This window comes from Pongo pygmaeus, chromosome 1 (genome assembly GCF_028885625.2).
Source record: "Pongo pygmaeus isolate AG05252 chromosome 1, NHGRI_mPonPyg2-v2.0_pri, whole genome shotgun sequence".
Lineage (NCBI taxonomy): Eukaryota > Metazoa > Chordata > Mammalia > Primates > Hominidae > Pongo > Pongo pygmaeus.
Window position 1 is genome coordinate 2,522,154 of NC_072373.2, and position 26,578 is coordinate 2,548,731.

At 50.8% G+C, this 26,578-nt stretch overlaps 1 protein-coding gene and 1 long non-coding RNA gene across 4 annotated transcripts in view; both read left to right on the top strand.

Annotated features, from left to right (window-relative positions):
- The first annotated feature begins 477 nt into the window (after positions 1 to 477).
- LOC134739948 (uncharacterized) lies at positions 478 to 6,057 on the top strand. The gene is made up of 3 exons (XR_010127112.1): positions 478 to 3,630; positions 3,844 to 3,924; positions 4,696 to 6,057. It is a non-coding gene; the product is annotated as an uncharacterized LOC134739948 (long non-coding RNA).
- An 8,179-nt stretch (positions 6,058 to 14,236) lies between these two features.
- Positions 14,237 to 26,578, top strand: part of SMYD3 (SET and MYND domain containing 3) — a 770,143-nt gene continuing 757,801 nt past the window's right edge. The window contains exon 1 of one of the 3 annotated variants that reach the window (XM_054446960.2): positions 14,237 to 14,515. In XM_054446960.2, coding sequence (XP_054302935.1) covers positions 14,352 to 14,515 — 164 coding nt within the window. In that variant the 5' untranslated portion in view covers positions 14,237 to 14,351. Of the gene's footprint in view, positions 14,516 to 14,955; positions 15,074 to 26,578 lie in introns of those variants that run through there. The other 2 variants (XM_054446950.2, XM_063666134.1) reach the window with 2 other exon arrangements.

A 26,578-nucleotide genomic window follows, 5' to 3' on the forward strand; every position in this document is an offset into this window, starting at 1 on the left:
GTGCTGGACTTAAGGCCTGACCCCTGTGACCTCCCTGCCCGAGATCCCAAATGTTCCAGATCCCAGTGGGGCAGAGCTTGGCCCTGGCAGAGCTGCTGGGACGGATCCACTGTGGGTGGGGTGGAGGGGAGGGGCCTCAGAATACGTCTGTGCCCTAAGCTGGGTCCTGATGGTCTCTGTGGGAGCCACTGGACACACACAGTTCCCTGTCTGGGAGTAGATGGGGAGCCTTCTGCCTTTGGGCAGTTGTGGAAAATGAGGGAGCCCTGGACGGCTGCCTGGATGGAGACTATCTTCCCTCCTGTTCAAAGGGATACAGGCACTGGGGTTCTCTTCAAGTATTTCTTTCTCGGTCTGGTCCTCTAGAGGCCTCGCCTCCCTTTTGCCCCGAGTGGTCCCAGGAGGAATCGTTCATCTAGGTGTTCTCCAGGACCAAGGACCCAGACTTCTCCTGTTCTTTCTCAGTGACCTGGGAAAATGAAGCCCCCCCACACCCTGTATGGATAGCTCAGAATTGTGGAGTCCACCGTCCCTGCCCCAGAGTCATGGTTTCCACCAGCACAGAGGCTGCTTTGGAGACAATAGATCATTTTCTTCCCCTAAACCAAACACCTTCGCGCTCAACTGGCATTATTCCTAAAGCGGCTTCACTGGTCAGACTAAAGGGCCATGGTAGCCCAAGTGATGAGTGGAGTAGAATGGAGAAGTCGGGAAGTATCTTGTTCTTCATAGAAAACTTGGCAACTTTGTGGTTTCTGAGCGATCCCAGGAGGCTAATCATACAAAGACCTCTGGTCCCTGACCCCAGTCTGCCTCCACATCCCTGGAATCACAGGCCCTTCACCCTCAGCAGGTGGACACCTTTCAACCTGTTGGGGCAGATATGTTCCCATTTCATTGCATTTGGCGACAACAGGATTCTCTGTCCAGGTCCCACTGTTCTCAAGTCCTTGGGAAGGAGCCCACTCCTGCTTAGGGCCTGAGACTCCAGAGACCCGTGCAGGTTTGGGCCCCTGGGTCTGGCCCCTTTTCACCTGGGGGCAGTGGTGGAATGGGGGTCATGAGCCACCAGCATCTGGGAGCCCGGCAGGAGTGGCTCAGGTGTTCTCCGAAGCTCTCAGGTACAGTGTCACCTTTGGATGATTTGTCTCGCACGATGGACATGGGAGAGAATGTGGATACCCTCCTGGCACAGGAGTGAGGGGACATCATTACCAAGTAGGAGCAGGTACAGTCGGTCTGCTCCCTGGACGGAGGCCTCTCCCAGTGTGCCCTGGTCAAAGGGTCCTGGGCTCCCCAGGAGCACAGAGTGGTGACAAGTTGACAACACCCCCAGGCCCTTGCACCTTTTACCTTGGATGCCTCACCCTGGCTCCCTCTGGGCTTCAGGGATGTGGAACTGGGCTGCCAGTGGACATAGAGCCTGGACATGTTAACATCTACAAGATCTCTGATCACCTTGGGATTCTGCAGTGAGTCCTCTGTGCGCCTCTCACCCTCTAAAGCACAAATCTCAGGTCAGGGATGGGTTTCGCTTTTAGAAAGGTCTTTCTGAGGCAGGATGTGTCTCCTCAGCTTGGGCCTACCTCTTTTCTAGGGTAGAACTCCTCCCGGGCTCCCCTGCAGATCCAGCCCGTGATTGTTGTTAGGCCAGAGGTGCGTGGCCCATCTAGGGAGTGTGGCTCATCTAGGGAGCAGGTGGGAATGGAGAGAGGGCTAGGTCAGGCTCCTGGGCTCTCAGCAGTTCTGTCTCCAAGTTAGCACAAGAGGAGGCAGGCAGCTTGAGGGTCTGGCCCTGTCCACTTGGACACTATCCTAGTGAGATCCAAGGGTTGTGGCCACAGGGTGTGGGGGCACCTGGTCCAGCCTTGGGGCAGCTGTCCAGCAGGTCTCTGAGGGCCCACCTGCCCTTCTTCTCCTCATTCCCCTAGGGCCACGGCCCTCACTGTCCCCATGCTCTTCCCCATGGACCATGCCATGGTTCCCTCAAGGACCATGCCCTTCCCCATGGGGACAGTGAGGGCTGTGGGCCTAAGGGAATGGGGCAGAAGATGGTCAGGGTCCCCCATTCTAGGCATTCTGGCCAGGCGGGCAGCAGAACTTGTGGCTAAAGGCCCTGGGTCTGGTACTGGGAGGGCATCTGGGGCCAGATAAGAGGAGCCCAGCCTGGAGCCAATCCCTTAGGGGTCACAGGATGGAGAGACAGAGGACCCCGGGGGAGGTGGGATGGGAGTAAGCCCATGGGCTGTGCCACGTCAGAAATGCACCCCAATGGAGCTGATGGTCTGGGGAGGACAATAGATGGGGTGGGACCGAAAACACCAGCTTACCTGGGACTCCTCAGCAGAGGGAGTCAGTCTGTCCCCAAGATTCTACGTGGCTTTCCGGAGACTCTGCTTCCAGTTGGCTTGGACAGCACAATGGACAGGGGGTGATCGGGGGACTGACCTGGGGCAGGCAGGACAGTGGGGGAGAACGGCCAGGCATCACAAGTTCCGGCTGCTGCAGTGTCTGGGAGGAGGCTGAGGCTGACAGCCAACAGCTCTGATAGCCGGGTGAGGCTGGAGGTGGGGCCGGGAGGCTGTCCTGGCAGTCTGTGGGGCCCTCGGTCACCCACGCCACCCCTGGCATCTCTCGAGCAGGCAAGGCAGGCATGAGAACACATCTGGGGAGTCTCACTCAGGGATTCTGACAGGACCAGGGTCGAAGTACACCCAGGGTGGCTGGAGAGACATTCACGTGCCTTTGGGTTGGACAGGATGGCAGAAATCGGGGAACAAGCAGGGTGTGTGGCTCAGGTGCAGGGAGAGGCAGGTGGACGACAGGAGGTCATCCCCTGCGAGGACCTTGGGATTGTTGGGTGGGATGGGCCCCGGGTGCACCGGGCAGGTCTCAGGCCAGGCACCCTAGACCCCAGCAGGGTGATGCGGTCACTCCCTGAGGGACTCCCATCCGGGTGCGGCCACCCACCTGGGCAGCAGCCGTCCCATCTCAGAGCTGATATTTTTCAGCTCCAGCAGAAAGCACCACCTCCAGTCTAGGAGGGGCAGCCCTATTGTGCAGCCCAACCATCGCCCCACACCAGGGGCCCCTAGTGGCCCTGGCCAGGCTGGCCCTGAACTCCGTCTTCTCCCAGGTCGTGGACCCTCCTGGGACTCAGCCCCACAAGGCCCTTGTCCTCTCTTCCCTGTGGCTTCTCCTGAGCTGAGACCTGGGGTGGATGGGGACAGAGCCAGTCCTTTCTAGGGGTGGACTCCTGGACCGGATGGCTCCAGGCCCTGTGCAGGTACTCAGCTCTGTCAGGTGCCTTACAGTGAGACAGAGCTGCCCCCATCAATGCCCTGGAGGTGAAGGTAAGAGCCTGTCCCCGATGCTTGGAGAGCTGGTCTAGGGACAGGGGACTCAGCGGGTAGTCGGTGAGGCAGAGGAGGCAGTGGGCCTGGGTGGTGGTGGGTGGGAGCAACATGCTGTCACTGGGAGGGGCAGCTGTCCCTGCTGGACCTGACCCCAAGTCTCTGTTTCTCTGGCAGTTTGCCGAAATTTCAAAGTGAGAACAACAGTCGTGGCTTGGGGGTGGCTGCCCGCTTGTGTCAGGACCCCACCTAGAGGCCGTGACCTGACCTAAGACTGGTATGTCTGTGGCCCGAGGATGGCATGTCCCAGGGTCACAAGGCCAGCCAACTGGCGCTCACTTGCTCAGAGGGTCTCAGCCCCCAGGGTCTGCCCTTCCCTCGCTCCTTCCAGCTGGGGCCCATTAGGGCTCCAGAACCCAGGACCCAGCATCCATGGGCCACTCTGGGAAGCGTGGCGGCTCCACTAACTCCAACATGCCTCATTTGACAGCAAATGTGACAGGACATGAGACACATGGAAAAGTGGCTGAAGATGCTGGGAGAATGGCAGAAATATAGGAAGAGCAAGAAGGTAATGTGGGGAGGGAGAGGCCTCCAGAACCACTGTCTGCAGAGTCAGGGGGACAGGCACCCTTGGCTGTGGCCTGGCACCATCTGCCTCTCAGAGAGCGGGTAGCACCCTGTCCTCACTCAGAAGACAGCAGGCCTGGTCGCCAGCTTTGCTGCCCATTTGTGCACCTTGCTGAGAGGGAATCTGATGCCAGGGCTGGGGCCACCCTAGATCAGGGCTAGGGAAGCCTCCTGGTGAAGGAACAGGTGCAGATCAGAGTTCAGATTCTGAGTGCTCACCCACTCTTTCAGCCCTGGGAGGAGAGACCCTGTCCCAGCTTGACCTCACACCTATCGAGGAATCATGGGGCCAAAACCAGAGACTTCCAGAATCCTTGGGCTCTGGTCCTTGCTGGGGTCACCCCGTGGCCTGTGTCACCAGATCAGTTGTCTGCCAGAGTGTACAAAGGCATTCTCCCGAAGGTCTGGGGCTGGGTGTGGTCAGTCCTGCTAAATACTGAGGAAGCCAAGCCTGAGAACCCTGGGAAATACGAGGTATACTCAGCTAGAGCACAACAAACAGGCCAGGCTGCGTCAGGAGCCCAGGTCTCCAGCTGGAGGGAATATCGAGCCCAGCTTATCGGGGGGCTGGAGTGGTCAGAGGCATATCCTGGGCAGACGGTGACATAGGCACCACAGACGAGCTCAGCTCTGGTGACCCTCCCTGGCTTCAGAAACAAGCCAAAAAGCAGCTTTCTGCAGAAAGAAACCTTCCTTTTTTCCCTCCTTCCAGAAGTGCTGACTGTGGGCTGACTGCCATCTGGGGCAGGGGTCCTTCCATCTGTTCTGAGGCTGCTTCCTCCTCCTGGCCATGCCCTACAGGTCATGAAGGAAAAGGGCAAGAGGTCCTCTGAAAACATCCACCAGATTGACCTGGATGTGAGCCAGACACTGAGGAATCACATAGTATTTAGGAAATGATATGGCATCAGGTAAAACTATGGGAGACACAGGGTCCCAGCGGAGATGAAGTGAACCAGAGGGATGGAGACTTCCCAGGAGCAAAAACCAGGTTCACCCAGGAGGGATGACGGAGCTGCCAAGGGCTCTCCTGGCCCAGGGAGCAGCCGGCACCAGGCACTGAGCACCTCCCAGGTTGCAAGCCCTGGGCCAGGCTAGAACATGTGGGGCCAGAACCCAGGAGGATCCTGAGGAGACAGAAGGCAGCAAACAAAATCATGCACAATGGTGAAAAGTGCTCTCCCTGACCCACGGGGACCCATGGGTTGGGGGCAGCAGGATGGAGGGCTGGTGAACCTCCCCTGGCAACACTGACAGTACCAAATGCTGGGGGCGGGGGGATTCAGGGCCCCGGAGACTCTCATCCGCAGCTGGTGGAAATGTGACATGAACAGCCACTTTGGAAGCCAGTTGGGCATCGCTTGCAAAGTTCAGTGGACTCAAACCACACGTGCCCGAAAGGTCACAGACATTGAACCAACTGATTTGAAAACTGACATCCACATTGTAGAAAGCAAAAAGTTCCTCTTCAAAGTTTCCCTTCTTGTTAAAGAATAAATCATAAGTGTTAGAAATAACAGTTTCCTGTAAAGACTAACTTCCTTCCAGCCTCCTTGCTTTGTGCTAATAGCTCTTTGTTAAGCCCTATCCTATGTAGCTGTTAGATATAAAGGAATAAGTACATTCTATGCCCTTGTACTTTAATCAAGATTATCTGTGCTGGACGTACTCACAGACAGGTCCCAGCTCGAAGCCTATGCCCCTTCCTTATTTGGGAATGTTATTACTTTTCTAAGTCTTTTCATAAACAGCTTCCTCTTTTCCTTTGTTCTCCATTGCTTTTACCTAGTTAGAGACATTTTAAATTATTAGCCAGTCAGGTTTAGTTTAGATTGTGTGGTCTGGCTCCAGCCAATGGAGACAGGACACAGTAGCAGGGACAAGCTGCATAAAGGATAAAAATTGCTTCCCTCCTTTATTCAGGTGCACTCTCTCCATTGTTCCATCTGCAAGGAGCACCCTTTCTGCAGAAGGTAAAATTGCCTTGCTGAGAAAACTTTTTGTCTAAATGCTGATGTTTCCTTGTGGTACTGAGGAACAAGCATTCTGTTTCTAAATAAACATTTTACTTATAACACACATGAAACGTGCATGCCCCATTCACTGCTTGATTCGTCGTCACTCACACACAGAGGCCATGGGGACAACCTTCAACACGGGAATGGGGAGAGGATGGGTGGCCCTCCTTTCAAAGGGAAAAAGACTCCGTGACAAAAGTGAACGAGCCACTGATGCCCGCATGAACATCAGTGAATCTTAGTTGCACTTTGCTAAGGGAAAGAAACCAGACCCAACAAGCTACCGCTGTAGGGTTCCAATTAATAGGCCATTCTGGAAAAGGCCAAATCATAGGGACAGAAAACATGTTGGGATGGCCAAGGGCTGATAGACTGGGAAGAGGTTGGCTACATAGGGGACACTCTGGAGACTTGGAGGATGAAGGAATCGCTCCAGGAGGGGCTGGAGTGGTGGCCAGGAGACTCTGCACATTGGTTTAGAACCATGGAGGTACTGTACACCCCAAAGACTGAACTGGTGGGTGTGCAAACTGAAAAAATAAAAATCAGAGTGTGATCAGTCAACTCACTGTACAGCTGGGATATCTGCATTTCACAGATGTGGATTTTACTAAAACTTTTTTTTTTTTTGAGACGGAGTCTTGCTCTGTCACCCAGGCTGGAGTGCAGTGGCACGATCTCAGCTCGCTGTAAGCTCCGCCTCCCAGGTTCACGCCATTCTCCTGCCTCAGCCTCCTGTGTAGCTGGGACTACAGGCGCCCACCACTGCGCCTGGCTAATTTTTTGTATTTTTAGTAGAGACGGGGTTTCACCATGATCTCGATCTCCTGACCTCGTGATCCACCTGCCTCGGCCTCCCAAAGTGCTGGGATTACAGGTGTGGGCCACTGCGCCCAGCCTGAAACATTTCTTAAACAACCAAGGCCCTGAAGAGTTTATGGCTTATCTGGTGAATCATCAGAACCTGAAACTGGATTTGTTGTTAGGGTTTGTAGACAAAGTGAAACTAAAAGCGTCTGCACAAAACAAACAAAAGCCCCTTTTATCTCTTTCCTAGGCAGCAGGAATTATTCTACATCCTCCTGGCATATTTGGCATATAACCCCATGAGTATTCCCAGGCAGTGACGTTTCTGGGCCATATTCCCATATTTGTGGGCGTGGGTGTCTGGTAGGGGCATCGTTGTTTCTTTCAAAGTCAGTATTTGTGACCCATCAGGATATAGTAGACAGAACTCCAGCTCACCGCTGGCATAAATCTCCAAGCAAGGGAGGTGGTCTCAAGGGATCAAACTGAGACAAAGGAGTCAGGGCCCCAACTACTAGTGTCACCTGGGCCTGACCACCACTTTTCATAACAAGAAATGACACCCTCCTCCTGGGGCTGCCCCAAAGCCCAGGAGCTTGGCAGTGTCACATGCAGGACGGTGCTCTCAGGAAACATTTTGGACAAGTTGCTGAAGTGCCTGATGAACATGGCTCTTGTCAGGAAATAAATTTGCATCCGGAGGAAGCCTCTTCTTCAGAAGAAGCCTCCCCAGTCACCTCTGCCCTCTCTGATGACATGAGTCCTCCCAGGTGACCTCAGCCCTCCAGGAGATGTCCTTCCATGGTGACTCTGGATCTTGGAGGAGGTGGGCTACTGCAGGGACCTGAGCCACGCTGCTGCCTTGTTTCTCCTTATGGGCCTGGGGAGGATGCATTCTGGGCACTGGCCCAGCTGTTGGCTGGTGAGAGGCACTCCCAGCAGGGTAGGTGAACAGCTGCCCCCCGACCTCATGCAGCCAGACCCGGGGACGGCCACCCTAGCCAGATGATCTCGACTTTCAGCAAAGGTACCTTCCTTGTGTCGCCAGCTTGTTGGGAACCTTTAGGATGTCTCTGCTGAAGGTCCCACAGGAGACCAGGGATGAACGGGGACCCCCAGACCCCGAGTCAGATGCCTTTCATCCCCATCAGCAGAGGGCCTCTCATCCTCACCGTGGCTGCCCTCTGTGTCCTGGAGCCACACTCTCCAGCTCGAATTCTATGCAGCTGACTCTCCCCTCCCTCAGAGTCCTCCTGGCCTCCAGCTGGCCGGGCTCCAGCTGCCCTTGGTCCCCACAGGTGGGCTGACAAAGCCCAGAGGGCAGCATCTCCCCATCCTGTGTCCCCTGGTCTGACCCCACTTCCAGGAGACAACCAGGGAGCCCAGCACCCACCCTGTTCTTTCCACTCTCTGTCATGGCCTCAAAGTCAGGCTTGCCCTCCCGGCACCCTGGCCCAGGAGGCCTCCCGGAGCACCTCCAGCCAGGCTCCAGGGGATGTTCCCACCCCTTCTCCCCAGGACCAAGACCACATGGGGGAGTCATCAGATGGGAGGGTGGGAGGCCTCGGGGTTCGGGGGCCTCTGCAGCTGCCCAGTTCTTCCAGCAGACAGCTCCACATCTTGGGAGCAGGCTCTGATTTCATGATGGGCTGGGGGCGTCTCAGGATTCTACAGCCCAAATAGCACAAAGGTCCAAGGGGCTCCAAGACCACCAGGAACACGTGGTACCCACATCATACCCCAAGACCACGAGGCACCCTGTGAGTTTATGGTCCCCTCGGCTCTTTCCCAGAGGCCCTGCATCCCATAGGGCTGGCAGAGTGGGGGGCTAGAGACCCCCGTGGGGCTGATGAGAGGCTGAGTCCCAGCCAGGGCCTGACCCGGGATGTGGGGTTCTCCATGCGTTTGGAGTTGGGTTTCCTTTCCCGCCCTGGAGGAGACAGAGGCACAGGCACTGGGGCCCAGCTCCCGCAGAGCAAGGCTAAGGGCAGTGTGTCCACCGGGAGCGCGGGAAGGGGAAGGTGTTGTGTGGAGCCCTGGACACCTTCCTGTGTTCTGCACTTGAGGAAGGGTCTTCAGAGGACCCTGGAAGAAGGAGGTTTGGTTTTTAGAGTAGCCCAGGGGGCCCTGAGCACTTCTGTTCCTCCCATCACGACAAGGAAGGGCCATGTGCGCAGGGTTCCTCATTAGGCTGGCTGCTCCAGAGCTTGATGGATGGGGTAAGGAGGCCCAGGGAGACCCTGGCTCAGGGACCTTCCTTGCCCTGCAGTGCCCTGCTCCCTGAGCCCAGGGGGCCGGCTCACCCCCCAGCCCACAGGAGGCACAGATGGGGCCCTGTAGGACACACAAGCAAGGCCCCATGCCCAAGAGGGGTCATCCCACGGCAGAGGTTGGGGCTCAGGCCCAGCCTCATGGGAAGACTAGGGCAGAACCCAACTTGGGAGAGCTCAGAAGCCTCAAGCCCTGGGGAGGCCCCTCTCTCCAGAAGCCATATCCCACTGAAATGAGTGCCCCCCATGAGGAGCTGCAAGACCCTGTCTGACCCAGCCTCCTGGAGGGGTCAGATGACCCTCATGGGGAGGGTCACTGACTCTGGGGACTGAAGTCCCAATGGGCCCAGCTCAAGCCACCAGCCCCCAGCCTTGAAAGGCCAGGTCCTCCTGTGCCTGCTGTCCCCATAGATCTCTCTCAGGCTCAACCTGCACCTGTGGGACGTGTATTTGGTAGAAGGGGAACAGGTGTTGACGCCGATGGCATGCACTGCCTTTAAGGTTCAGAGGAGTAAGTCCACGTGTGCCCAGTGGGTCCTGGGGAGTACTGGGGTCAGACTCTGACTGGCCCGAGGGCAGCTTCCTCACACTGTCCCCATGATCCTCTGCTCTGGCCCAGGGGGTGGTCTGGCTGGGTGGGCTGGGCAGGGCACAGGGACACCAAGCCCACCTCCCACATGTTCCAGATGAAAGTCAGGAGTGTGGTGAGCACTTCCCTGCCCAGGCCACCCCTAGCCACAGCCTCCTATGCACATCTGGACCCCTGGGGTGGCTACAAAAGGATCCGGCACCGCCCAGTGGGAGACGGTTGAGGTGGCAATGAGGTATGGGCTCTGACCCTCCCAGGGAACTCTCCTGGCCTGATGTCCACCCTATCCCTAGAGGGCCTCATGAAGACATCCAGGTCTGGCCCATGGGCACGTTTTTGGGGCCGGTTCTCCCATACCTAGGCCCTGGATGAAGACGCAGCTCTCGGGCACCCTCGGGCCTCTACGAGGAAACTAACAAGGAAGCATGGGGACCCGCCACCCCCAGATGGGCTTCCATACCAGGTCCCCTCCTGAGTCACCCTCTGGGGCAGTCAATAGTGGGGGAGCGCCCGGGACCCCCAAGCCTACTACCTGGGCCTTCCTCTTGTGCCTTTTCTCCCTCTTTTTCCTCCTGGACTCTAAGAAAGACATAGGCCCCCCGGTCCTCAGGGCAGGTGCTCAGTGCGTGTGTACTGGACATGCTGTGCACGCAGGAGGGGGATGTGGGCAAGACCTCGCCAACAAGCCCCCTCCCACTTTCCACACTGTCCTGCCCCCCCCCAAACAGGGCCCTTAACGGCACTGGAGGAGCCAGACTCATTTGTGGGACCCCCCATCCCTCCCTGCAAGCACTGACAGCCTCAGAGAGCAGCACAGGCCCCTCACTCCTGAACAGCCCTCCAAGGGTGCCAGGACAACAAGCCTTGAGCCAGGGAGACAAGGGAATCGGTGTCCCTGACCCCCAGGGCATTCAGGGCAAGGGCACAGGTGGGACCCCTGGCCCAGAGCCAGAGCCAACAGTTCAGCCAGGTGTGGGAACGGTCAGTCCTAGCATGGACCAGGCAGCCCAGGAGGGCAGAGGGGGCCCCATATCTGGGCCCTCTTCCCCACTGTAGAGACAGGTCCCCATGTGAGGTAGCAAGGGGGCTGGGTGACAGCCAAGGCCCCTCCCACCTGAGTTCTGACTGGGATCATATACCAGGCCCAACAGCCCTGGGATGAGGGCATGCGGCAGGAAGCCCCCGGCCAGCCTGAACCCTAGGGGGCAGTCCCAGGAGCCACCTGCTGTGCCCTGACAGCTTCCCTACCCCAGGTGACACACACCCCTCCCTCTGGGATCAGCAGCCTGGAGGTGTGTCCTCAGTGTCAGACCCCAGGGGCCACCGAGAGACCCCGAGGATTCCAGAGACCCAGGCAGGTGGGGCCCGGCCCAGAAAGGACTCTTTGGGTCCACTGGAGGTGCTGTCTGATCACGTCTGTTTTTCTTTCAGCCAAACCCAAGCAAGGGTCCTCAGCAGCCAGGGCTGTGCTGGCTTCACGTGGCAGGAAGGCCCTCTGCAAGGGGGATGGGCAGGCGCCCCCCAGCCCACCAGCCTGGTTCCAGCGGCCCATTTGGTCTGCTTCCCCACCATGGGTTCCTTGTCCTGTCACACCTGTCCTGGTGGGGCTTCCATGTGGCCAAGGCCCAGGGGCGTGAGGGGGCTTTTGGGGAGCCCAGGGCAGCAGGCCATTCTCTGGGGGACCCAGGACTTATGGTGTGCCCAGCCTGGCCTCGGCTCAGGGAGGACCTCGGGGTTCCTGGAGGTACCTGCAGCGGAACTCCATGTCCCGACTCCCTATGGATCAGGCCATTATAATTTCATTATAATTTCCCTTGGTTCCATTATAATTTCAAACAGAGATGCTGAGTTCGTGTCCCTTCTGAATGTGTCCTGGACAGCCCTGGGACCATGGGGCAGGCTTAGCCCAGGAAGCCCATGGGGACCACGATATCAAGCCCTGACCAGGCCCATCAGGACTAAGCGGGAAGTTGGGAGATGCCCCCACTGCAGCATGGGCACCTGCATCTGGCCCCCTTGGTGGCCAGTGACTGGCATGCCTGGAAGGAGCCAGGATGGCACCCCACCAGCTGCCCCACAGCCCCGGACACCTTGGAAAATGCTGTTCAGTGAGGAAGCCGGTCCCGTCAAGGCCATGAGAGACAAAGGTGAGCATGGCATCCCCGCAGCCCAGCCAGTCAGCAACATGCCCTGGGGCCTCAGTCCCAACCTGTGGGACAGTGTCTCCCTCCCAGGGCACAATTCCCAGGCCAAGAGGGGCCTGGCCTAGACCCCAGCCCTGGGAAGAGCGGGGAACCAGGGGTGTGGTGGGCTCCCAGCTGCAGTCAGCATGGCCATGCAGGGGGCGCTGGCACTTCGGAGCTCTGCACTGTCACAGTTCACCTCGCAGAGGCCGGCGAGATCCCGAAGCCTCGCAGCAACTGCTGCAGCCACAGCAGGCGCCACCACCACGTGCCTTCCAGCCACCAGTGCAGGCTTTCCCGACAGCAGGGTGCCCTGCAGCCCTCGCCTCGGCGGCTCAGACACTGAAGGTATCCGTGGTTCATGTTTCCAGTGCTCGCACCAAAGAGAATCACTATGGAGGATGCTCTTGGTCCTGAGGTGTGCAAAACAGCACGCCCTGTGGATGGAGCCGGCTTCCTTCCCGGCCACCGTGCTTGCTGGATGCGCCCACGGAGCAGTGGCCTTGAGACGGGCATGGGGACGGAAGAGGCTCAGCATCCTGCACGTGCCCTTACCGAGGCTCACCAGGCCGACACCACTGCTGAGCGCCCCTCTGTGGACGAGACACTTGCACCCAATCCCTGGGTTGGCACCATTTCCCAGGAGGACCAGCGGGGCACCTGCTGGCAGGCTAATCACACTGCGGAGGGGGCTGATAATTGGCTTTCACTGCACTGAGCCACAATGTGGACGTGGACTTGCCGGCCCTGCAGTGCACACAGCACCGCTTCTGACCAGGACACTCCATTCACAGCTGGGGATGTGCAGCATTGCGCTCCCACCTCGGGGCCTCGGTTCTGCCACCTCGACTTGGAATGTTCTCAGCTCCCTCCAGGCTTCTAGAAGCATCTGGGACACAGCTCATGGCTGGATAAGCACCCGAGGACCCACAACCCAAACAAGCTTCCCATCCTCATTTTATTTTTTGTCAAACTTATGAAAATTTATTAAGATATGACTTACATCCCTGGTAAGTGCACAGCTCAAAAGATATTCACAGATGGAACACACCAGCCCCTAGATCACAAAGCCAACCATGCCCAGCCCCTCCCAGCACCCCCAGCCCTGAAACCAGTGCTCTGACTTCTGACGGCACCACGAGCCTGCCTTTTGTACTTTACACTCATGAAAGCATAACACCTTCATGTTTTAAAATCAATGTTTACTTTTGAAATGACTTTAGGTACACAGAAAAATTGAAAGGCACTATAGTGTACTCCTACACCTTCCATCCAGCTGCCCTTAATAATGACATTTTGCATTACCACGGCACATTTGTCCAAACTAAGAAATTTAGGCCGGGTGGGCTGGGCGCAGTGGCTCCCGCCTGTAATCCCAGCGGTTTGGGAGGCCGAGGCGGGCGGATCACAAGGTTAGATCGAGACCATCCTGGCTAACACGGTGAAACCTCGTCTCTACTAAAAATACAAAAATTAGCCGGGCATGGTGGCAGGCGCCTGTAGTCCCAGCTACTCAAGAGGCTGAGGCAGGAGAATCGCTTGAACCCGGGAGGCAGAGGTTGTAGTGAACCAAGATCATGCCACTGCATTCCAGCCTGGGCGAGAGTGAGACTCCGTCTCAAAAAAACAAAACAAAACAAAAAAAACCTCCCAAAAACAAAAAAGAAAATTAGTCTGGGTGTGGTGGCTCACACCTGTAATCCCAGCAATTCGAGAGGTCGAGGCAGGAGGTTCAGGTTCACTTGAGGCCAGGAGTTTGCGACTAGCCTGGGCAACATAGGTAGACTGTCTCTGGAGGAAAGTAAAAAAAATTAGCCAGGCATGGTGGCGTGTGCCTATAGTCCCACCTAGTCAGGAGGCCCAGGCGGGAGGATTGCACATACCTGTAGTCCCAGCTACTCGGGAGACTGAGGCAGGAGAATCGCTTGAAGCCTGAGGTTGGAGGTTGCAGTGAGCCGAGATCTCGCCACTGAACTCCAGCGTGGGCCACACAGCAAGACTCCGTCCTAGAACAAAAAAAAGTTACGATGCAAAGTACTAGTTGTGATGTCATGATGCTTGCAACTTTGAAATAGTTTAACGACAATACGTGCATACATAGCTACCGGTGGGGAGAGAGCAACGAGCAGAAATGGCAAAGTTCTGGGTTGTCTGATTTAGGTGGAGGTATATAGGTGTTCACTGCACTGTTTTCAACTGTTCCGTATGCGTTAAAATTATCGTAATACAATGTTACAGGAGAAAAAAAAACCCGCCTTTCTTCTGCGCAGTCGCCATGGGCACGAGCCGCACGCGGAGCCTTACGACTATCTTCGCGTCCCACACACTCCGCTCCAGCCGTCCCTCCAGACTCCATCTGCGCATGCTCATGCCCCATCGTGCCCGCCCCGCCCCTCGGGCGTACGTGTGCGCGCAGGGCGCAGGCGCGCCGGTCCCGGCAGCCCGTGAGACGCCCGCTGCTGGACGCGGGTAGCCGTCTGAGGTGCCGGAGCTGCGGGAGGATGGAGCCGCTGAAGGTGGAAAAGTTCGCAACCGCCAACAGGGGAAACGGGCTGCGCGCCGTGACCCCGCTGCGCCCCGGAGAGCTGCTCTTCCGCTCGGATCCCTTGGCGTACACGGTGTGCAAGGGGAGTCGTGGCGTTGTCTGCGACCGCTGCCTCCTCGGGTGCGTATGGAGCGCCCTCGCCCACCTGAGTCGCGAGCTGTGTGGGGTGCTGGGGGCGTCGGGCGGGCGGCAGCCGCGGGACTCCTGCTGGATGGGGCTGCACAGGCAGCTTGGCGGTGCTGCCCCTGACGCGCGTGTGCCCGGGGGCGGGTCGCGGCTGACAGGCCCCGCCCGGACACCCCCGTAGGTTGCGGGGTTGGGGAGGGGGCCCAGGCTCAGCCACTGCCCCCGACCCTGGGTTACGGTGGAAATGGGAAAGCCATTGGGCAGACTTAAGGGGGAAGCGTTGTGCCGGGGGTAATTTTGCTGGGAAACGAAAAGTCTGTGTCCTGGACAAGCTTCATTGGTGCGGCTGTGGAAATCACAAGTGGCGGGCGTGGGGGTGGGTGGGAGCTGGGATGTGTATAAATCAGGCTTCCCTGCAGAGGCCCCGCCGGTAAAGCATCAGGCTTGCAGGAGGTGGCGGAATCTTGATGTTTACAGTGCACCTCTGTGGTCTGGGTTCTGTGTGGCCTGGGGATACGAAGATGAACGGGACCTCCTCAAGGAGCTGATCAAGTGAGGGAGATAATTACAGTGTACCAGAAGGGCTGAAATAGAGGGGCAATTAATGTGCTGTGGGAGCATCAGACACGGGTCCCCCGTGTGCTGTGCCATTTAATAGCTGTGCAGGCATGTCTAACTCTTAACCACCTTTCTAGATGCAGGGATTCACATGAAGGTGTTTTGGAAGCCTGGACGCGCTGTGCCGATGTAAAGTGCTATGTGAAAGCAATTTATGGAAATGTGTAACATACATGAATAGTCATAGGAATTGCAGTCAGTCAACAAATATTATTGAGCTTCTGTGTGCGAGGAAGAAGAGTTCTGTTTTGAGATGAGTGCGATGATTTTGTGCATGGCCGCTTTTCAGACCTGTCAGTCTGTGATTTAGGTGGGTGGGGGTGGGACGGTAAGTGCAAAACTCGTATCTGTAATTTGACCATTGTTCTTACTTTGTTCTCATTTGATTCATAGTTCAGGAATATGACTTTGCATTTTAAAGCCACCAAATAATTTGTCTGTTGCTTTCTGAAGTAATGATAACAGCGAAAACATCTGTTCGGGAGAGAGCAGCATCTTGAAGTTTTTGTAAACTGTGTGGTTGAAAACAATTCGTTCCTTTCAAGATAGTTCTTGGAACAGAAAAGTTTTGGAATGAATAAATGGTGACAAATTGGCAATTGAATCATTAGAGCTGAACTTGAGTCTTGTGACACGGAATTGTGCATTTCCAAAATAAACTACACAAACCCTTTGTGGGTGGGATGCTTGTTGATTTACCATACTATTTCATTAGTCTCGTTCATTTTTCCTGTTTGCAGTAACTGTGGGGATTTAAGCAAAAAAGGAATTTCATGAAAGGGTTTTGGGGGAGTTCTCAGTGTTGCTTTAAAGTCTGCCAAGACTTGACTGGACATGGGCTGAAACCAAGTTAGGATTGCACTGCAAAAGTAGTTGGGGCTGGGGTCTGGGGAGTGTATCACTTCTGTCGCCTGATAATATTGGATTCTGCAGTAGGTACCACGAACACCATAGACACTAGACCCTGGTGCTGCTGCTGCTGCTGCTCTTTGGGAAACTGGCTGTTGCTGGAGAGTTATTCTCTCAACCATTCTTCTTTGTGATACTAGCTTTTATTCAAAGTCCTCAGTGAGTGTCTTGGATTGGCTAAACTTAGGTCACTGCCTGCACCCCTAGCTGCAAGGGAGGTTGAGACGGTATTTAGCCTTTTTGGCTTTTAAGATAGAAACCAGGCTCATTCTACTTCCCATCGATAGTTATCCAGTGGGGAAATCAGCAAACATAAACATAGAAAAAGGGATATAAGTAAATGCTAAGCATCTGAACAAAACAAGCTAAACAGATTCTTCATAATGACTGACAAATACTTATTAGTATTTTACACAGACACAAAATATTTGCACTTATTTTGGATTGCCAGGATACACAGTTCACTTGTGTTGTGGTAGTAGTTGCTCTGTTTGAACACTCCCATTTTAGTGGTTATAGTGTTCCAAAGAGCCTGGTTGGGAATCACTGCAACCTGAAAATAGTGTTAGGGGAAATGTTAGCGCATTGTTTGATGCAGTTTTCTGCCACTGTTGAATGCCTGTCCTTGAGGGACAAGTTTCTGTATTACTTATCATCTTGTAAGTAAAATTTGTTTCTCTTTATTCACTGTCCATTGTGAAGTCTTTGAGAATAGTGCATCTTTCAATTTTTGTAGCCCCAGTGTCTAACACATAGTAAGCCCTTAGTTTTAGTATGAATGTCTGGCAGAATTTTCCTCCTAACTGTCCCTGTCCTTCTGCTGCCTTCCATCTGAATTAAGTATGGAATGAAAATGTCAGTTTTTAGCAATTAACAGTTACACGGGAAAGGAAAATCAAAATAGAATTAAAAAAACAGATATTGGTGATAATTACAGTCATGCACTGCATAATGACATTTTGGTCAGCAAAAGACCAGATACATGACAGTGGCCCTGTATGATTATATCATTTTTTAACTGTACTTTTCCTGTGTTTAGATACATTTAGATACACAAATACTTACCATTGTCTTACACTTACCTACAGTATTCAGTACAGTAGCATGCGGTGCAGGTTTATAGCCTCAGAGCAGTAGGCAGTACAGACAATACCTGCTAGCCTAGGTGGGTAGCAGGCTGTATGTACAGTCTAGGTTTGTGCGAGGATACACCATGATATTCCCACAACAATGACATCACCTAATGATGTCCTTAAGGGATGCACAACTCTACTTCCTTAGGCTCCAGAAATAATGGTTACCAAGTTTTACATGATTTCCTTTGCTCTAGAGTTGTTTTGATTAGTAGCTTTAGTTCTGTATACTTGTTTTTGTTAATGGAGAAAGGTGAACCTGCTTCATAGCTTATCTTACCTTTTTCCTCTCATTAAGGAATGGCTTCTGGTTTTTCATGTTGTGCCTGGAAAAGAAAATGAAGTATGTAAGTTGTAGAAAGGGTAAATGGCAATGAAATTATAAGCTGAAATCACTTTTTTTTTTTTTTTTTTAAGATGGAGTTTTGCTCTTGTTGCCCAGGCTGGAGTGCAATGGTGTGATGTTGGCTTACCGCAACCTCCGCCTCCCAGGTTCAAGCGATTCTCCTGCCTCAGCCTCCTTAATAGCTGGAATTACAGACCACGCCTGGCCAATTTTTGTATTTTTAGTAGAGATGGAGTTTCACCATGTTAGTCAGGCTGGTCTCAAACTCCTGACCTCAGGTGATCTACCCGCCTCAGCCTCGCTAAGTGCTGGGATTACAGGCGTGAGCCGCTGTCCCTGGCCTGAAATCACTTATATTGTCCTTCTGCTGTTGCATGCATTTTTAATTTGATGGAGGTAGAACAGGTTGGTTGACAATTGGGTATGAGTTATGTGTATTTCCTGTTTGCTTTGGTCAGTGCAGCGCATAAAACTCCATTGTTATGATTGTGTTTGTAAACCTTCTCGCTCCCTAGTGTAGTGCTCTAAGTCTAATATTTTTTATATCCCCAGGGCCTACCACATGGGAGATGTTAATTATTCAAGGATTAATATTTTGGGGAACTTGAAGTCGCTGTATGTTTGTCTTTGGTTTTCTCAAGTTCCAAGTTGCCTGCAGCTTCCATATCAAGAGTTACTTCTGGCAAACTCTAATGATAGTTTCTTCTGTAGGGTGAAGAGAATAGCTCATCCGGCATTAAGGCTGAGAATGAGGCTTAGTGCCTCCTGGGAGGAAGGAGGATGACTTGGAAGTAGACGTGTCATCCCTTTCAGTCCTGGTGGATTGTGGGAAGCGGGGGGACAGAGGTAGGGAAAACAGATTGTGAGAAATATGTGTTCTGATCTTTCTTGGCTGGCTAAAGTTCTAAGGTTAGGGTGGGGATGTTAAATGGGTTGAGGGGACAGTCAACAGTAGAAGGCCTTTCACTCTGTTTCTTATGTGGAATCTTGAGAGGAGATGTTATGCAGGTTAGTGATAGGCCAACACGGGCCTATAGCACAGCAGTGGTAGAAAGAAGTGGCTAGATGGTTGAGTTTGTGGTAGCAGGGGATTCTGAAATGCTCTCATACCACTGTGAAGGAGGTGGAGGAGCTTATTGGCCTGGTGGAACAGCTGGCATCATGACAAAAGACTGTGTGACTATAGACTGAAGGTCAGGATCACAGACTCCAGGGATGACAGCCAGCATGACATCCTAAAAGATGAGATGGGACCAGTTCAGCCATAGGACCTGATTACCTCCTTGCAGCAGAGACCAGTGAGGATCCAGAGAAACAACACAGATCCAAGGTCTTCTTGCTACTATTCTAGGATGTCCGATAAGACCTTGGAGGGAAATCTACCCGAAAGCAACCATTTAAACCAGCCCGGGTAAGGAGTTAAACAAAGTCTGAGTATTAACTGGTAGAGATTGAGATATTGTTTGACAAGTTTTAAATTTCCTGGATATTTATTAGAGTAGATATTCATGAGGAATATTAGATTAATTATGGAAAAAATGGTGCATGTTCAGGAGACAGATTAGATCAGTTATAGAAAATAAAGCAGGCTGGGCATGGTGGCTCATGCCTGTAGTCCCAGCACTTTGGGAGGTCGAGGCAGGTGGATCGCTTGAGCCCATAAGTTCAAGATGAGCCTGTGCAACATGGCAAAACCCTGTCTCTACTAAAAATACAAATAATTACCTGGGTGCATGCCTGTAGTCCCAGCTACTCAGAAGGCTGAGGTGGGAGAATCAATTGAGCCCAGGAGGTGGAGGTTGCAGTGAGTGGTGATCATGCCACTGCACTCCAGCCTGGGTGACAGAGTGAGACCCTGTCTCAAAAAAAAAAAAAAAAAAAAAAAAATGGCAGCTGCATTTGAGTTGCAGTGTGAGTAAATGTGACCAGGCAATAAAGGGTAATAACTCACTGCATTTGGTGAGATGATGGAATCTCTCTTGGCCAAGGACTGAACCTGGGGTGGAGATGGAAGGGAACATGTTCATATATGAGGGTAAGAAGAAGAGGTGCCAGAAAAGGCAACAGCAGTGGTGATTGAAAAGTTTAAGGACCGCTAGGGAAGTGGTTGCTAAGTGACTCAGCCTTAGGAGAGATTGGAAATAGTCTTCTAGGAGAGAAGCACAAATTGCCTTGTGAAATGTAGGATTGTTGAAAAGTGCTGAGGGTCTACTTTAAACTTGTGTTTATTTATTTAAAGTGGGAACAGTTAGTTGGGTCATGTTTCCTTCCTCTCCCAATTGCCAGCTGCTTGGCTATGAGAACTGGATTTACCCAGGATTGCTAGGTTAGCATGATGGACGGAGAGAGGGGACGGGAAGTTGAAGTTGTAGGCAAGGGAGGGTGTAATTGTGGATCATGGTTTCTCAGGTAGGGAATGAGGTCGTAAGGAAGGTGATGGCCAGTGAAATGTGGCCGAATCGATGGATTAGAGGTCCTCATGTGGTCAGAGAAATGGTGAGTGGTCAGATAATGGGTTGACTTGATATGTACATGCTTAGAAGTAGTGTGTGTCTTGATACAACAAGGTACGGGGTGTGGCAGAACGTGGCCAAGGTAGGGAGTAAGAAAAGATTTTTGGTCAGGAAACCCAAAGGCTGAGGTGTTAGTTGAATTATCTAAATACATGAAGTTACTAAGAATGTTAGACATTGGAATGAATAGTTTCAGCAAAGGCAGAATTCTCACATTGGCTACAATAACCCAAGGTTTAAGGGTCAGTAGAGTAGAAGAGGCTAGTGGAGACAGGGAAGGTCTTACCTCTGTGAAAATAATGTAAAAAGACATTACTGGGTTTACGGCTGATTTTATGAAATATGGTTAGCACCAGGCATAAGTGAATTGCTGCAGTGTTACAGACTCTTCATTGGAGGTCCTGAAGGTCAAGCGACTAGCAAAATCATTTCAAAGAGCAGAACCTTGAACGATGGCTTGACGTAGGATTTGCAACTTCCTGGGCAGTGGCTAATGGGTCTAGGATTTGAAATAAAATAAGGTGGAAGAATTGATAATAATGTGGTTTGGGAAAGGACTTTATGGATGTGACTACAGTTTTCTTTTTAAGTGGGAATCATAATTTCTGTTTCTTCTGCTGCTTCCTTTTCTTCTGTAAGGAGGTTTGGGAAAGGGCTTTATGGCTGAGCCCTGGTGAAAACATTTGGTCCATGTGAGTGCCACAGCACAGGGCGTTCTTAGTCAGACAGGATGACCTGCTTTGTGGATAGCAGTAAGTTGTTCTTCAGACAGCCTGGTGCTTGCTCAAAAGGCTCAAGAACAGAGCAACCATGGGGACAGGGATAGAGGCTGGTGCCTGGAACTCAACAATACAGACTTCCCCTCATGATAGCCATGTGGCTTCTGCTGGTACAGAGTGCCCAGTTTGCTGCCAGTAGTAACTGGTCCTGATTCCCCAAATGGCAACACATCTTCAGGACCAGCCAGCCACCTCATGTCAGGTTTTTATGGTAGAACTTTTTGTCATGGAGGGGTCAGTTGGAATATCAATTTTTTTTTCCTGCACTTGGATTTGTCTTCCCTGTGTGTAATACCATCTCTAAGATCCACTGAGAATCTTCGATAGAGCTGTGATATTCCCCACAAGGTTGCCTCTGACCTTCCCAGAAAGAATTGGAGCAATGGGCTAATGCTTGTGGTTTTGACTGTTTATGTTTGCCGATTTCCTCATTGGATGACTATTGGTAGGATGTAGAGTGAGTCTGCCTTCTATCAAAAAAGCCAAAAAGGCTAAATACCTTCTCAACCTCCCTTGCAGCTAGGGTGCAGGCAGTGACCTAAGTTCGGTCAATCTAAGATGCTCTCTGAGGACTTTGAATAAAAGCCAGTATCACAAAGAAGAATGGTTGAGAGAATAACTCTCCAGCAACAACCAGTTTCCCAAGGAGCAGCAGCAGCAGCAGGGCCCAGTGTCTGTGGTGCTGGTGGTACGTACTGCAGAATCCAGCATTATCAGGCAACAGAAGTGATATGGTCCCCAGCCCCAGCCCCTGCTCTTAACATACTCTGGCATTTAAAGCAGCTGGTGTTATAGACCAGTGGTTCTCAGACCTTTTAGTCTCAGGACCCCTTTATCCTTTTACCAATTATCAAAATGGATTTGATAGGGATTTAAAAAATGTTATTGAGAGGGCCGATGATGTTTTGTTTATGTGGGTTTTATCTATTTATATTTATTGCATAAAAATTAAAACTAAGTTTTGAAAATACCTATTTAAACATAAATTTAAGGCTGAGCGTGGTGGCTCATGCCTGTAATTCCAGCACTTTGGGAAGCCGAGGCGGGCAGATCACATGAGCCCAGGAGTTTGAGACCAGCCTGGCCAACATAGCGAAACCCCGTCTCTACTAAAAATACAAAAATTAGCCAGATGTGGTGGTGCATGCCTGTAATCCAGCCACTTTGGAGGCTGAGGCAGGAGAATCGCTTGCACCTGGGGAGGTGGAGGTTGCAGTGAGCTGAGACTGTGCCACTGCGCTGCAGCCTGGGTGACACAGTGAGACCCTGCCTCCAAAAAATACCCAACAACAACAACAACAACAACAAAAATATATGTGTGTGTGTATATATTTGATGGTTTGTTTCCTTAAAAAATTGTTACATATTTGTAAATTTATTACGTTGTAACAATTTTTTAAGGAATCAAAGTATATTTTCTTTTTTTGAGATAGAGTCTCGCTTTGTTGCCCAGGCTGGAGTGCAGTGGTACAATCTCCGCTCACTGCAACCTCTGCCTCCTGGGTTCAAGCGATTCTCCTGCCTCAGTCCCCCGAGTAGCTGGGACTATAGGCCCGTGTGTATTTTTTAAAACAACGAAAATTTTATGAGAATTGCATTGCTTTACACTTTTTTCATGTCTTTCTGAAGTCTGGCTTAATCAAGTGGTGGCTTACACCTGTAATCCCAGTGCTTTGTTAGGACGAGCTGGGAGGATCATTTGAGGCCAGGAGCTCACAAGCACCTTGGGCAACATAGGGAAACTTCATCTTGTTTAAAAAAAAAAAAACAAAAAATTACCGGGTGGGATGGTGTGCACCCTTGTAATCACAGTTACTTGGGAGGCTGAGGTGGGAGGATCACTTGAGCCTAGGAGGTCAAGGCTGCAGTGAGCCGTGATCGTGCCACTGGACTCCAGCCTGGGGGGTGTAAGCATTCAGACCGTAGCGCCTGGTTCATCTTATTTTTTTTGTTTTTAAGATAAGCAAGTATATATGTGTGTTCTTATTTTCCATTCTTATTTTTACACTTGCTTCTTTAACTTAGTGTCTACTGGAAATCGCTCTATTATCAGTTCATGGAGATCTTCCTTATTTTTTATAGCTCCATAATACTCAATTTTATGTATCCACTGTGTTTTCTAATTTCCTATATGTGGATATTTAGGCAATTTCCAGTATTTTGCAATTGTACATATTGCTCTAATGAATAACCTTGCGTGTGTGTATTTTTGTATTGTTGCTGGTGTACCTTCAGGGTAGATTCCTCAAAATGGGATTTCTGGGTCAAGGTGTAAATACCTATGTGGGGTTGTACCATTTTGCATTCCCACTAATGATGTATGTGAGTACTTGTTTCCCTTAGCTTTGCAGCCTGAGCTTTTGAATTTTTGCTAAGGTGGTGGGTGAGAAGTGGGATCTTAGTATAGTTTCAATTTGCATTTAAATTGCATTATGGGTGAAGTTAAACATCTTTTCATGTGTTTAAAGGCCATATTTATATCTTTTTGTGATTCGTCTGTATTTATCTTTTGCTCATTTTTCTTGTTTTTTCCTTTTCTTTCTTTCTTTCTTTTTTTTTCCTCTAGAGACTGGGGTCTCCCTGTGTTACCCAGGCTGTAATGCAGTGGTTTGAGCATAGGTCACTGCAGCCTCGAATTCCTGGGCTCAAGTGATCCTCCCTCCTCAGCCTCCAGAATTTTCTGAGCAGTTGAGACCACAGGTGTGCAACATCATGCCCAGCTAATTAAAAAAAATTCTTTTTTTAGAGATGAGATCTCCCTAGGAGGCTATCCTCCCACTCACTTTGAGATTCTTTTGAGGGTTCTCTGATTTGATTTTATATTTAACTGTATATGCTACCATCTGTAGCACCTCGTAGATCAAGTTTCAGATGATTTTCCATTTCTATCTGGGCGTTCCCCATTATCTCTTAATCAGATGTGATGCTCCCTCTGGTGGACAATGGAGTGAAAAGCATACAAATATTTTTCAGAAAGGCAACTCATTTTTTAGCCACTAAAACACTGTCTCTGAGTGGTCTCCTTCATGAACCCCCTTTCCAAACTGTTGTTAGCCTCTGACATTTGCCGTTAACTCTTATTTTGAATTAGACCAAAACAGGGCAAACAAGTTAAATTTTGTTATAAATATCTATATAAAACTCACTAATGAAATTTACATGGTATAGTGGCTTATTGATGATGACCATGTTTTTCACAATAAGAGTCGAAACCTATGTTTGAAACTAGTAGTTCTACTTGGAGTTGGTATGATCTGGAGGGAAAATTGTGCTTGTTGATCTCAGAAGATTCTGTGTAAATGAGTTTTTCCCCTAGTTTTTGACATAATAATTACTTGTTAGTATAGAAAAAATAAAGGCCACTTGTGGGATAACCTTGTGTTTTATATGTCATTCTACTATTTGAAAAGTGAAAATGGACAGAGCCATTACTAGTTGTTTAAATACAGTACAATCAAGAATATTTCCTTTTTAAAGTTCACTTGGTGCCAGTTTACTGTTTTACACATGACCTATTCATGTTTAGTTTTAAACATTTAAAAGCATTTATAACAGTAGGCTAATATTGATCTTTTTGTTTGTTTGTTTGAGACAGAGTCTCACTCTGTCACCCAGGCTGGAGTGCAGTGGTGTGATCCCGGCTTACTGCAGCCTCAACCTCCTGGCTGAAGTCATTCTCCTACCTCAGTCTTGAGTAGCTGGGACCACAGGCATGCACCACCATGCCCGGCTAATTTTTATATTTTTTGTAGAGATGGGGTTTCACCGTGTTGCCCAGCCTGGTCTTGAACTCCTGGGCTCAAGCAATTCACCTGCATCGGCCTCTGAAAGTGCTGGGACTACAGGCATGAGCTACCGCATCTGGCCAATACTGATTTTTAAAATTCATTACTTGGGTTGAGAATTATAATGTAAGGAAGTCCTCTTTTTGTTGTTGTTCTTATAGCATTTGCAGGAAAAATAAATAAGAGCAACCACAAGGGGATAAGATAGATTGATAGACTGGGCAGATTTGAATATATAAAAGTTAAAAACATCCTTATGTTAATGAACTATCTTATAATGAAAAAAATCAAGAAACTGGCCAGGCGCGGTGGCTCACGCTTGTAATCCCAGCACTTTGGGAGGCTGAGACGGGCAGATCACAAGGTCAAGAGATAGAGACCATCCTGGCCAACATGGTGAAATCCCATCTTTACTAAAAATACAAAATTAGCCGGGTGTGGTGGTGTGCGCCTGTAGTCCCAGCCACTTGGGAGGCTGAGGCGGGAGAATCGCTTGAACCTGGGAGGCAGAGGTTGCAGGGAGTTGAGATCATGCCACTGCACTCCAGCCTGGCGACAGAGTGAGACTCCATATCCAAACAATAACAACAACAACAACAACAAATCAAGAAACTGAGGAAAATATTTCAACATATAAAGGAATATTATTATTATTATTATTTTTTGAGGTGAAGTCTCACTCTGTCACCCAGGCTGGAGTGCAGTGGCGTGATCTGAGCTCACTGCAGGCTTCGCCTCCCAGGTTCAAGCAATTCTCCCACCTAAGCCGCCTACCTCCGCCCTCTGAGTAGCTGGGACCACAGATGCGTGCCACCACCCCCGGCTAATTTTTTTTTTTTTTATTTGGTATTTTTGGTAGAGATGGGGTTTTGCCATTTACTCAGGCTGGTCTTGATCTCCTGAGCTCAAGTGATCCCCCTGCCTTGGCCTCCCAAAGTTCTGGGATTACAGGCGTGAGCCACTCGCATGGCCAAAAGGTGTATTTTGTAATATATAAAAATTGTTCATAAACTGCTAAGAGAAAGCAACTTACTTCTGAAGTAACTAACTAATTCTTGGGATTTTTTCCTCTTTGTGTCTGTCTTTGAACAGCTCTCATCTTTAGATTTCCTTTGAGAAATTCCCTTGTAACTCGTTGGTTCTCAACATTGGCTACACATTGAAAGCACTCGGGGAGATTTAAGAAATGCCGATGCATGGGTCCTGCCCTCAGAGATTCTCATTTAATTTGTCTGGAATGTGGCTGGAGCATAGACCTTTTTTTTTTTTTTTTTTTTTTTTGAGACGGAGTCTCGCTCTGTCACCCAGGCTGGAGTGCAGTGGTGCGATCTCAGCTCACTGCAAGCTCCGCCTCCCGGGTTCACACCATTCTCCTGCCTCAGCCTCCCGAGTAGCTGGGACTACAGGCGTGCACCACCTCACCCGGCTAATTTTTTGTATTTTTAGTAGAGACGGGGTTTCACCGTGTTAGCCAGGATGGTCTCGATCTCCTGACCTCGTGATCCACCCGCCTCAGCCTCCCAAAGTGCTGGGATTACAGGTGTGAGCCACGGCGCCCGGCAGAGCATAGACATTTTTAATACTTCCCAGGTTATTATAGAGCGGTCTGGGTTGACAGCTGCTATCTTTCTTTTCCATCTTCACTGACTCCCTGCTTCTCTGTGTCTTTATATCCAAGGGCTAAGGTAAAATTGCCACAGCTGGGATTAGTCCAACTGCTTATAATATCTATAAATAATTCTGCATGTTCAATTTTAAACTGGACATTGACATTAGCATGTTCTGTTTACATTTAAATAATTGTCATAGGTAGGACAAACAGGAATTATGTTGAATTTTTAATTGGCATGGTTGTGATAGATGTTTCTCACAAATGAATTTGAGTATATAAAAATTTAATCCTTGTTAGCATTTTTTAGCTGCTGTGTTTACCTCTTGTTAGAAAGGAGATGTTAATTGGAAAGATTTATGTTG